The sequence below is a fragment of the Lemur catta genome, chromosome 9, assembly GCF_020740605.2.
Source record: "Lemur catta isolate mLemCat1 chromosome 9, mLemCat1.pri, whole genome shotgun sequence".
NCBI classification, from domain to species: domain Eukaryota; kingdom Metazoa; phylum Chordata; class Mammalia; order Primates; family Lemuridae; genus Lemur; species Lemur catta.
The window spans coordinates 18192189-18205563 of record NC_059136.1 but is presented as its reverse complement, the minus strand read 5'-3'; the positions used below and the strand labels follow the sequence as shown (position 1 = coordinate 18205563).

The 13375-nt window shown below is 56.7% G+C and overlaps 1 protein-coding gene across 1 annotated transcript in view; it reads right to left on the bottom strand.

The window, feature by feature from the left end:
- Positions 1 to 12443, bottom strand: part of KLF13 (Kruppel like factor 13) — a 46942-nt gene extending 34499 nt beyond the window's left edge. The window contains exon 1 of the mRNA XM_045560544.1: positions 11409 to 12443. Within this exon, the coding sequence (XP_045416500.1) occupies positions 11409 to 11994 (586 nt within the window). The 5' untranslated portion in view covers positions 11995 to 12443. The remainder of the gene's footprint in view (positions 1 to 11408) is intronic.
- Between the last annotated feature and the right edge of the window lie 932 nt (positions 12444 to 13375).

The following is a 13375-nucleotide window of genomic DNA, read 5'->3' as shown; positions in this document are numbered from 1 at the left end:
TTTTGCTAATTAGAGTCTGGCCAGGTACAGCCTGTGGTACCTGGGAGGGCTGGGTTACCTGGTATGGAAAGAGCCTCACCTGAGATGAGGCCACTACTCCCTAGTCTGAGCACAGCCTGGTGCCCAGCAATGGGGTCTCCATAGCAACAACAGGATGCTCCTGACACCTCACAGTCTGTACCGCCTTTCTGCAGCTGGGTCTTGGTTCATCCTCCAGCATCCCTGAGGTGGGAATTTTATAGACATGGAAGCTGAGGCTGGATGAACCTGGGGCTGCCATGCCATGAGGCTCACCCCACATGCCCTGCCACAGGGCACTCTGGGAAGGCTGTAAGAATCCTAGGGAATGACCCAGCATCTACTTAAAAAAAAAATAGTTCTAAATTGTCTATGTGCCTGTTTCTTTTCAAAAGATAAGACAGAAAAAACGTCTGTTCATTCAGGTGTCCACGGCAATGTTGCAGGGGAAAAAATTCTACTCTTCCAGGTTAATCACACGTGCATGCAAGCACATATATGGCCCGCACATAAACCCCCTCCTCTGTGCCTCAGAGGTCAGCATGACCAGACCTGCTCTACAGATGAAAACCCAGAGGTGGGCTCAACCAGCTCTGACTCTGTAGTCAGCCAGTGGTCCTCATCAACATGACACATTGGTCTCTCTATTTAAATAACAAAGCACAACCCCACAAAAAGGCCTTTCTCTGATAAAAGATACTGGGAAGCTCCTAAAGAAGGCTACTAAACTACAACATCCATGGAGTCAAACTCGCCATGGCTGCCTGAGAAGAGAGATGCAGTGATGATGACATGGGGCTCCAAGTCCAGAGCCCAGGCAGTCAGGACTTACAAACACAGAGACACTGGGTATCTCATAAAACTCCCAAAGGTGTTCCCGCTTTGGATTCCTTTACCACTTTTCAATACCATTTCAATATGTTTAACTTGAGCTTTTTCTTCAACACTACAAAAAGTAAATTCACCAAAGAATCAAATTTTGTATACATCCTTGAAAGGGGTTGTGTCACCAGGACCGTTTCTGCTTTACAAAAGAGACAAAGGATGACAAGGCGGTGGCTCGGTGCCCAGATGAGGAGGGATGGGGCAGGGGGGTGCCACCAGGGGCTCTGCATCCTACCATGGGAGAGCTGTCTGGTGTTCAACTCGGAGAGCTGGGAGACTTGAGGTGTGAACAAGCAACACCAGAACCTCGTTCGAAAATAAGTGCAGCAAATCTAGACATTTTCTTTAGTGCTAGGTTGGGGGGCCCTGTCCCCATGGCAACAGCAACAGTCCGTGCTGCAGGGGAAGGCTTTCCACACAGGTCCATGCCTGGGGTTGGCCCTGAGGGCAGAGAGGGCAGTGCAGCTCAGCACATCCTCAGTCTGAGGGCCAGTGTCATGACAAGGCCCCGAGTGGCCCTGCACACCTACAATAAAGACCTGGGTGTGACTTTGCAGAGCAGCTCACAAGACACACCACCCACCAGAGTGACCTGGGTCAGCCCTACTGATGATAAAATGAATGAAGCCGTTTCCTTACACACTCACCTGGCTCCTCCATGGGGCGGGTGACTTTGCATAAGGTAATTTATGGGTGGGAAGCCCAGTGAAACGGAAGGTGAAGGGCCAGGCCCACACAAGAAACTGCTGCTGTGTCCTCCCACTGCAAGGCACTGCCTAGGCCCATGGAGAGTGAGCAAGGAGGTAGGAAGACACTGACCAGGTGCAGCCGGCCCAGGCCACCTGCACAAGCAGTTAGAGCTTAATAGCAAACACCAAAAAGTCAACTGCACCAAGGTGTAAAACAAGCTCACACCTTGATCTCTGGGGAGAGGGCCAGGCCTGTGGCAGGACAGTCCAGCAGTGGGTGGGGAGGGAGTTCTGTGGGCTCAGACAGACTTCTCGGTCTATCCGATGGCTTCTGGAAGCTCCAGTTAGGGGCATCTGAACACTCCCAAAGGAGAGAGGCATCCCCCCAAAATTTTCTACGTAACTTAACCAGCCTTAAAGCCAATAAAATCCTGGTGTGGTGTTTACGTAAGTGCTTCCAGCCTGTGGACCTCAGCCAGCACTCTCCTGGCCTGTGGCCCTGCTGCCTGTGGCAGTGGGGGGTCCTCTGTGCCACCCCCACCCTGCCTCACCAGGGCCTGGCCACCGCCTAAGAGAAAAAGTCAATGAATCACTGAAACATTCCTCCTATAAAGGGAAGATAAATGTTTATTAAGAAATTATAGGAACCAGGTCAGCCATTTTGGTAACTTAGTCATTCAAGCTAATTAAAAAAAAAAAATCAAAATAGAAACCCATCCTAGAAACTCAAGAGGATGGGAACTTCACTAGCCACAAGCACTTCAAGCCTTAGCGCAGCCTGGTTGCCAAGGCAACCCAGTGTTTACCTCTAGCTCTCCTGTGTAGGAGGACCCAGTCTGCGACCAGGAACAGCCAACCAAGCCACCTTCTCTCAACACCCCAAGGGATGGGCCACCAGGGCGTCCCCAGAGGGCAGGAGGAGGAAGCCACAGCCTCCCCCGCAGGGTCTCCCAGACTAAGCACAAAGGAGAGGCGCCTTCACCCACCCCCCGCAAGCCCTGGGGCCCTGCTCCCCTAAACACCCACCTGCTATTTGTCCTGAGGGCCAGAACATTCAGATCTCAGAGGACAAGGAAGAGTCCATGAAGTGAGGCTAGTCTGCACCCTCAGCCCGGCAGCCAAAGAGCTCAGTTCCCATCCATTCAGGCCAGGGCCAGGACCTAGGCTGCCGGGCTCCCTGCTTTATGGAGGTGGAGAGGAGATACTTGGGTCAGAATGGCCCCAGATGAAGTGCCCCCATCAGGGACCAAGAGTACGAACCCTCCAGCTCAGCTCCAGAGTCCTCCCTCCACCACAAAGGCTGGTCCTGCCTGCACAGCCACAGCTCGGCACACTGCTGCTTTCCTTCCCTGCTCTCACAGGGATAGGCCTTTAAGTGATGCAGCCCCACTGGGGTTCACAGGACCAGGAGAAACAAACATCTCTGCTGCAGCCTGCGCCACCTGTCCAGATGCCTGGGGACTGGCTTGCTTCCAACACAACAATTATTCTGAGAGTTGGCTGCATGGCTGACCACGTGTGCACATGCACACACAAGTGTGCATACACACGCATATCCGTGTACATACACATGCAAATACACGCACACATACACATGCACATACACACACACATAAACATTAACATCTGTCTTCTAAGCCCATGTGCAATGCTGAATGTGCAAAGGAATTTAATACTCGGCTCATAATTCAGGGCAATGAGAAAGATCAGGGAAAGGGAAATAAACGTTGAAGTTTATCAAAGGCTAAAGTGAGTAAACTTAAGAATGATGTAATCTGTCCTAAGCAAAATACTGACATGTAATACCCAGTCCATCACCAGGGCAGCTTCAAATCAGTACCTATAAGTAGCCAAGGCTGAATTTCCTTTAAAATTGAAGGCCTGACGGTCATTCAGGACAACCACCTGCCTTGCCACCAACACTGCACAATGCCCATGACGGCACACAGTAGTGGGCTCCCCGCTCCACCAGTCACAAAAAGGACATGACATAAAATGCTACAGCTTCATGAAAGGTGGCATCCTACAGACTGACCCAGAGAATGCCCTGGTACCGTAGGCCATGCGTCAAAGCACAGCCATGCGTCATATAATGTTTTGGTCACTGACGGACCCCACAGACAACAGTGGTCCCACAAGATTATAATACTGTATGTTTACTGTACCTTTTCGATGTTTAGATACACAAACACTTACCATTACGTTACAACTGCCCACGGTATTCAATACAGTCACACGCTGCACAGGTTTATAGCCTGGGAGCAACAGGCCACACCATATAGCCTAGGGAGCAGGCTCTACCATGTAGGTTTGTGTAAGTATATTCTACAGTGCTCACACAATGACAAAATCGCCTAACAATGCATTTCTCAGAATATATCCCGTTGTTAAGTGATGCACGACTGTAATTTTAGAAAGAAGGGCTTGCTGTGCAAACAGAAAAAGACAGCCCTCTGGAAAAGGCAATCAAACCTCGAGAACCCACCCTAACCATGCATGGTTGTAGGGGGCTTGAGTCCCTGTGGACCCTTGCTTGCTGCCGAAGCCACCTCCCACCACATCACCTATGCTAGGAGACAAAAATGGCAACTGGTGAACAAGCACAGGAAAATCCTTCCAAGGCAGCGGAGGAAGCAGGTGAGGCCTCAGCAATGGGATGGAAGGGACCTGAGTCCCCACCCACTCTGCCTCAGGTCACTCGGCACCCCCAGTGGGAAAGGGCCACGGGGTGGAGACAAGGACACCAGCAGTGACGAGCGGGCAAACCAGACACGGCTGGCTGGTGAAGAGAAGAAAACCAGCAGAAAGTCTGGAAAGCAGACAGGACAAAATGTGTCAACCAACAGAAAGCAAAATGACCAGACTGCCCATTACTTCTACACATCTTATATTCATGAGTGGCAACTACGTAATTAACTCACAGTTATCATCCCTTATTCAATGAAAACACGCTGCGGTTTGTTGTTGGTATGATGCCCGGGTACACGAGGGTGCTGTTGGCCCCAGCTTTCAGACCCTCTCCGGGAGCCACACTAGCCTTTGAACAGCTCACCCAGCCAACAGCTCAGGCAAGCAGCCTTAACCCTCCTGGTAACCTGAAGCCAATGACCTGTGGGCCCCTCCCAGGGTTCTGAGACTCACATATGCTTTTTCTCTGTTTGCAATCTCTTTTCCAACTCTTTCCTGCAAAAACCCCTGTTTATGCTCTGCCATTACCTTTAACTTCCACCCACAGCCCCAAGTTTCCTTTATTCTTTTTCTTTTCAGTGAGCATTTATACAATAAAAGAGTTAAAGACAGCGAAAAGGCTCAAAGGAAGAATTTACAGGAGGAGGAAATTCCTGGCTATTTCACAGGTCCCGCACATACTTGGGTGTGGCCCAAGACAGACTCTCTGGTCTCCTTAACCCACACATACCTGGAAAGCCTCCAGGGAGCACCTGCCCACCTCCCACCCTGCCACAACCATCCACAGCTTGGACGCAGCCCCAGTGGTGATTCTAGCCCCTGAGAAGAGCCACTGACCTGCCCTGGGACCCCAAGAGTGAGTGGGGAGGTCCCACATACGGAACCACAAGGCCCTCGCTGTCCCAAATGGCCACGAGGCTCCCCACTGTGTTCAAGACCTCTCCTTACTAGGAGAGAAAGGCAGATGTGTCCTCCACCAAGGCCAGGCTGGGGAAGGATCATCAGACTGCCAGCCTTCCCGTGAAGATCCCACCCAGGGCCCCTAACCAGGCTGCTCAGTCACCATCTCGCTGACTCCCTCCCACATCTGTGCAGTGGCTATGGCGGGGGTGGGGGGTTAGGGAAGCCGTTGGGCTCCTCAGAGCTCACTTCACCCTCAACCCATTCCTCAGCTTCCTTCCAACTGGCCCGTGTTTACAAAAGACAGGCACTCGCCAGAACTCCACCTTCAGAAGCTCCTTCTGAGATGGAAGCCTGGAGCAGGCACAGAGCCATGTGCTGTTAGGCGAGTGATTTTTGACTGGGGCTCTCATTTTTTGCAAAGTTCTTCCATGATGCACCCTGGGCTCCAGCTCCGAGGAGATAAGCCTCTGCCCTGTGCCCGGGGACTGAGGATCACCCACCCACACAAAGCAGGCCACGCCCTGTGGCAGCAGCACAAGGACATTTAATCTGAGGCATCAGGCCTCAGTGCTTCTCCAAACAGGTCACCTTGGGACAGGCTGGCCAACGGCCACACAGTGTGACCAAGTTTCTGGTTAGCGAGTGTTTTTGTGTGATGAGCTTCAAAAACAGAGAACGATAAACAGACCCCCTGCCCCCATTAAAAAAAAAAACCTGTGGAAGTGTGCCCTCTGTTCTGTCTGTCCAGAATATGTGGTGAAAACTAGGGACTTGTCAAGGCTGTGTTTCAGGCCCTTGGTGCCATGCTGTGTCCCCCACCCCCGTCACAGACACACACACATACACAATGCCCAACAAGCAATGGCAACCACAGCCCAGGCCCAGGTCAGGAGCATCATGGAAGACACAACAGAGCCAGGTGATTAAAATGGGGGGCAGAGGGGTAGATGAACAGCTTCTCTACCACGGCTCTAGTTCAGCTGAGGAAACTCTATGCCTCCCCCAAGAACCTGACTCACAAACAGCTGATCTACAGTTGCGGGGGGTGAAGACAGACTCTAAGATCTAAAGCTGAACTAGAAATCAGAGGTTCCACACGGCCACCATGTTCCAGGTCTGGATACTCGGTTCAGCCACAATAATCAACAGGATGACACATTCACTTACACATGTATATATGTACGCATGTCATGTATGTGTATACGTAGGGGCGTGTGTGTGTGTGTGTGTGTGTGTGTGTGTGTGTAGTCAAACAGCAGAGCTTTTGGCTGGGTGAGGATTTCTCCTGTCTCACAATAAGTGCCTACTGTCCAACCAATGCCAACAAGAGTAAGAAGCTGGAGTTCAAGTATCCGTTATACTGGTCCAGCGCGGTGGCCAAAGCCTTCTGAACACCTCTCGCCCTGGGGACTGTACTGGCAGCTTGTCTATACCACGCCAAGCCCGGCCACAAGCACAGCAGCTACTTTTGAGTTGCCAAGCTGGAGAGAAGTTTATTCCTATCATGACGGGAAGTGGACTTCTCAAGAAAATAATCCTATTTGGGGCTACGAAAGGAAAGAAAAACAGGCTCAGGTGAGGTGTGTAGACTTGGGTCAATAGTTGTTTTATTCTTGAAAGCATGTAAAGCCCCACTTTAAGGGTGTGGCCAGCTGCAGACCCTCCCAGGCCTGGGAGACAGGCTGCCTATAGCCACCAGCCGGCACTCAGGTGGGCCAACCAAGAACACACTCACAACTACCCCTTGAGCTGGCTATAAATGCCACCTGGAAACATTTTCATTCCAAGTAAAATTAGGGTGTCTTGTTTGTTTGGGGAAAGGAGCACCTAAACCTCCCCTAAGTTGTCCTTTGACTTTAAAAGACTTTATGAGGTAGAAAGCCAACCAGGTAAACAGAAGGGATTGAACCTGGTGGACTACCTTAACCACATGACCCAACAACGGGCTGAGCTGACATCCTGTGCTCCCTCCACGGTACAATAGAAGTGCCCAACACCACTTGTATAGTATTTTACACCACAATTTGGTGTAAAATACCAGGTCTTAATCCTGCAGAAACGTCAGTTCCTCTGTGTCAAGACAGACACGCACTGAAGTCCATTAATGCAAGGCTTGTTATAGCAAAAAACAAAAAAGGCAACGTGGCTGTCCTTTCAATGGATGAAAGGTTAAGTAAATTATGGTGTAGCCATACAACCACATTTTGGAATACCATGCATCCATGAAGAAGAATGAAGATGCCTGTTTAGGCAAACACACACAACAAAAGCCTAGCAAAAGAATATGTTTGCTAGGATCCTACTTATGTATTTTTAAAAAATGTCTATGTGGATGCACATGTATGTATATGTGCAAATCCATTTAGAAGGTCTGGAAAGTGACGCACCAACATAGGGTACTGGTGGTTAGCCGGGGGCCAGGGGGAGAGGCTTGCATGTTCTGAGCATACATTTCTGCGTTGTTTTTTTTTTTGCTTTTTTTGAGACAGAGTCTCACTTTGTTGCCCGGGCTAGAGTGACTGCCGTGGCGTCAGCCTAGCTCACAGCAACCTCAAACTCCTGGGCTTAAGGGATCCTACTGCCTCAGCCTCCCGAGTAGCTGGGACTACAGGCATGCACCACCATGCCCAGCTACTTTTTTCTATATATATTTTAGTTGGCCAGATAATTTATTTCTATTTTTAGTAGAGACGGGGTCTCACTCAGGCTGGTCTCGAACTCCTGACCTCGAGCGATCCACTCGCCTCGGCCTCCCAGAGCGCTAGGATTACAGGCGTGAGCCACTGCGCCCGGCCTGCGTTGTTGAAGAGGTTCACAACTAGGGCCACTGCAGCCTGGGTGATGGGGGAAAGCCCTGGCCTGGGCATGTCCCTGAACAAAGTGCTGGCCATCATGGTCATCAACGAGCCTGGCTTTGCCCTGGGTAAAGGAATTCCCACCCAGTTACCCTCCACTCTGACAGGCTGCCTTTCCCAGGCAGCTGGGCCTGCCAAACCCCACCACTCCAGACAGCAAGCAGGAATCTCTGGATGTAGGACCTGGCAGGGTCAGGGAATTTGGCTGCCCTCAGGAGGGCCCAGTCCAGCCTTTCCTTCTCCAAGTCCTCAAATTTCCACCCCAAAGCCTCTCAGCCTCCAAGAAAATCTGCTCCTGGTCTTTCTGCTCCCCAAAGCTAGTCTTAGCAAGCTTCCTAGGTCTGGGCTGAGAAGTTCTGATCAGCCAAACAAGTGGCTTGAACTGTAAAGATGTTTTCCTTTGTTTTGTTTTATTGTGCATTTGCCATAACATCAACAATTACCTAACTGTGACAGAAGGTAATCTGTCCACAGGATGACTACTGGGGAAGTGGGAGACCACACAGCTTACCCATAACTGGAAGCTCTCTGCAAGTAGCTGTTCAGGGGGCTGCAGTGGGAGATCAGAGCAGGGCCATGGCCAAGGGATGCCTGGTGCCCCCGGAGTCAAGGCTGACCCTTGCACCTTTCAAAGAGTCTTCACATACATGAACTCATTTCCCTGAAAACTTTCCAGGTGGTCAAGGAAGACATCTCCAAGCTGTAAGGAGGTCTGGGAATCTATCCCTGGCCACAGACCTAAACAGCACAGAGCTCCTGGCTACCTTCTTGGCTAAAGTGGTTTTGATATTCACCCTCTGCCAGGACCATCACTATAGGTCCTGGGAAGAGGGGTCCTAGTGGAGTAGAGGGCCTGGCATGACCTCAGTCACTGCCTGCAGAGACTAGAACACTTCTGGAGGCCCACAAGCCCACTTCTGAACCTGTCTGCAATGAAGCCATCCTAGTGTGGCCAAGCCTGTCTGTCACCCTGGCCAGCTTCTCCCTTCTGTGGACTGCTCCCTTCTTCCCTATGAACACTACCAGTGACTTAGGCTCTGCGCACCTCGGCAGGGAACTGGAAATGGGCTCCCCAGAGGTGTCCTCCACCAGCTGCTGAACCAGACTCCTTCCAGGGGCAGGTTTTTGGGATGTGCAATTCTTACAATCAGATTCACCTGGGGTACCAGTTAAAACACAGTTCCCAGCTGCACGATGGAACTGTATGTATGTAGCAAGTCAGCAGCCAGGGCCTGGAAATCTGCATTCTTTCCAACCCTTGCCCCTATCGCCTGCCCCCCACACACCCCCGCAGGGAGCCCCATACACTCCTGACTCGGAGGCCTGCAACCACCCTGGAGATCGCGCCTCTAACCTCTGCTCACCTGAAGGGCGGAGCAGGATCCCTGCTCTAAGAACTAAGAACTGACGTACACTGCGCGGCAAAGAGGGTTGGTTCCATTCTCTTTTGCCTGTCTTGAGTTTCTAGGCACTCCAAAGAGACTGGACCCAACCCCATGGCGGGAGGCCCGGGTCTCCAGCGCCCCTGCCCCAATTCTCTAGCCAAGGGGCTCGCTCAGGGCCAGCACAAGCTGACTGAAGGGGCAAGCCCACCAGGAAAACATCCCAGGGCTGAGGCCGGGGCAGAGCCGGCCCCGCCCCTGACAGCGAGCCCCTCCTCCAGTCCAGCCTCTCCGCAATTCTCGAAGCCAGCTACCAGGTGCTGCTAGGTGGGAAGCCACCTTGAGACCCCCTGCAGGATTTCCCAATCATTAAGTTCCCAGCCTAGAAGGAGCCTCGCCCTCCAAAAAGGATCTCAGCCCCAGCCACGCCCCAAGCGCTGCCCCCACCCTATACGCAGGGTCCGCCCGGTTGGGAACCTAGCTTGGCCCCTCCCCCACGGCCACACCCACCCAGGCGGCAGCGTTCCCAAGCAGAACTCCGAGCCTTACACTAACCTCACCTCTTTCCCAGCCCACGCACCCTTAATTGACCCGGATTGCCTGGAAATGGCCTCGCTTTCACCCTCTACCCCCTCACCTGCCACGTGGTTTGGGGTGGCCACCGCAAGGGGCCAGGAAGCGGGAGGCAGAAAGTTAGTCCGAGATCCGCCCGCCTCACCTGCGACCTCAGGCCCGCTCGATTCCAAACGTACAGGAGAAAAGGGCCTTCAGCTCTAGGGTATGGAAGGCTGTAGTTTCTTTTTATGCCTTTTAATCAGCATGGGAGCTAAGTTACAAACGAGAAAACGCAACCCTTGGTAAGATGGTAGCAGTATTAACTATATGGGTTTCCAACCTGCCCCAAAGGTGGAAGAGTTAAGTGTCACAGAAGAGTTTACGCGAGCTAAGAGAAACAGACGATTTTTTAAACCAAACCGGGAGACGGGGATTGCCATCCATTAAAGTGTTTGTGTTGAAATTTCAAAAGAAAAAAAAAACTGCCATAGATGAATTAAGTACAAAGATACTGGCCCGCGCGATGGGAAATACTACTCCGGGGTTGGTGGGGGCGGGCGGCGGTCAGCACCCCCCAGGCTCCGGGCTCAGGCGGCCCGCCCCCGTGCAGGTGCAGCCTGCCCGCATCCGGGCCCAGGGCAGGTGAGAGCTGGGCGGGGAAGAGGACCGCGGTCTCGCCAGGCAGCAGGCAAGGCCCTACTTTCTGGAGAAAGCGCCGCCAAGCCCGGAGCCCCTCGGGCAGGGCGCGCCCTCGCCGGCCGGATGGGCGGGGGCTCCCACAAAGAGCCGCAGGCAGGACACAGGGACCCGGGACCGCCCTCCGCGTCGCCCAGCGCGGTCGCTGGCTCTGGCTACGACAAATTAAACCTTAGTGCGCTGGAAAAATTACAGGAAGAAGAGAGCGAAGAATGTGCCGAGTGGCTAAAGGGAGTCCTGTCCCTGCGTGAACTTCGCCCGCCGCGCGCCTGGGCCGTCCCCTCCCCTCCGGAGCGCGCAGCCAGCCGGCGGGGGAGGGGAGGAGGAGGGACTCGGGAGAAAACACCCACCCAACCCCCTGGCTCCGGGCACCCCACCGTCACCAGCGTCGCCTGCGGTCCCCGCCCGCACCTGCCCGCGCCGCCCCCCAGTCTGGGCGGGGTCCCCGCCCCCGGCCCAGATGACGACATCCGCCCCCGCGGCCCCGCCTGAGCGCGCCCGGGGAGGGGGCGTGCCCGGCGGGGGCGCGGTCGCCGAGCGGGCGCCGGCTCCGAGAGCCCGGACCCGCCTCACGCCTAGCGCGGGGCGGCTGTAAACGGAGCGGCGGGGGAAGGGGCGAGGCCCGACCGTCCCCGGTCCCCCAGTGCCCCGCGCCCGGCCGGCGGCTCCGGGGGCGTGGCCGGGCAGCTCACGCCGGCCGGGTCTGCGCGCTCTGGCGCCCGCGCCGCACCACTGACCTGTGTGAGTTCTCAGGTGCGCCTTGAGGTGCGAGGATTTCCCGTAAACTTTCTCACAGCCCACGTAGTGGCACTTGTGCTTTCTCTGCGGGGACTCGAGGTCGGCACGGCTTCGGCTCCGCCGACCCCTTTGTCTGAGGCCGGGCTCGCCGCTCCCCGCGGGCCCCGGCTCCCGCTCGGGCTCCAACCCTGCCTCGGGCTCAGGCTCGCTCCACGCCGGGCTGGGGGGCGCGGCTGCAGTGCCTTCGCCGCCCGGGTAGGCAGGCTCGGGGACCGGCGGCGGCGCGGGCGGCAGGCGACAGGGGGTCCTAGCCTTGCGGGCCGCGGCGCCCTCCCTGCGCTCCCCCGGGGCGGGCGCCGGCGCTTGCTGGTTGAGGTCCGCTAGGATCCGCGCCACCACGAAGAGCGAAGCGCTGTCCTTGCCGTCGCGGCGCTCCTCGACACGGGGCAGCGTGGGGGTGGCGGCGACGGCCGCGCCCTCGGGCCGGGATTCCGGCCCCTCCCGCGGCCCGTGCACGACCGCGCGGCTTGACATGGACACGAGGCACTCGGCGGCGAAGTGGTCCACATAGGCGGCGGCTGCCATGCTGCAGGCTCCGGCCGGCGGCAGTGCTCGTCGTGGCGAGTCGTCAGCGGCGCATCCGCACCCACGGTCTCCGGAGAGCGGGCGGGGGGCGGGGGCGCGGCGCGCCCTCTCCTCGGGCTGGGCTAGGCTGGGCGCGCAGCCGCCTCTGCCGTCACCCGCGCGGCTCCGCGTCCGTGAGGCGCCGGCCTGGCCGGGCACCGAAGAGTGAACGCATGGGGGGGGGGCACGGGCCAGTGGGTTCCCCGCGCGGCGTCAGCGGCGGCCTGTCCTAAGGATGCCGAGCGGCGACGTTAGGGACGACCGCGCCAAGTCGCGGCCACAGCTTCGCCGCGCATTGTGGCAGGCGGGACAGCTGCCGTGCGCGCCGCGGCTCGGTGTGGGCGGCCCGGCCCCGGGGGTGGGCGGGGCCGGGGCCACATCTGGACCCGACGTCAGCCCCCAGCCACATCCTGGCGGCGCAGGTTACAGGCGGCGGCGGCCGCGGGGAGCAGCGCGCGCAAAAGGGGCGGGGAGGCCGGGGCGCGCACCGGCGGGGCGGTGCGGTCGCGCGCCCGCGCATGGGGGGAGGCGTGGTCGAGGGCAGGGGCGGGCCCCATTGGTTGGTGCGTGCACGGCGGGCCAATCCAGGTCGCTGGAAGGGCCTACTGGGCTGCCGGGCCTGCGCGCGCCAATGGGCGTGCCCCCTTGGCCGGCGGGAGGAGGGGCGGAAGTTGGAACCGGGCGCTGAACACGCTGACGCACGACGTCCGCGGGCGGCTGGTCGGGGTGTAGCCGCTGGGGGCTGTTGCCCGTACCCCCTGCAGCGGGGCCCCGGCCGGGCTTTTTCCTGCCAGACCTTTTGTGTGATGACAGCCTTGAACGCTGGCGTGGAGAGGAGGGCTATGGAGGATGCCCTTTTGTCCCTCCAGCCCCGCCCGCGAGGGGCGCGGGCGAGGAGGCGTGTCCGCTCTGGCTAGGAGCCGGACGGCGGGCCTCGCCTAGGGGCGGAACGGGCTAGTGCCGCAACCCAGCGCTGCGGGTTTCCCGGGTGGCCGCTCGCCCCCTCCATGCGCTTCCCTCGCTGACCTCCGGGAGTCGGCGCGGCCCAGGCGGGAGGGAGGTCACGGGTGGGGCGGGGCGCTCCCTGAGCGGCTGGGGACCCGGGGCGCGGCCGTGCTGTCCTTGAGCCTGGGTCAGCTGGAGCGGGACTAGCCCTGGGCTGGCGGTTAACCTGGCAGTCCGGGTGACGTGCTCACCACAGTCTGTGCTTGCAGAAATGAACTACGTGCCAGGGCAGCCGGCACGGCAGTTCAGGGAACGCGGGGCCCCTTCCTCCTCCTCCCTGTCCCAGGCCCGCTGCCAACTTCTCTAGGCTGCCCCTCTCCCACCGTGGCTCGAGAGG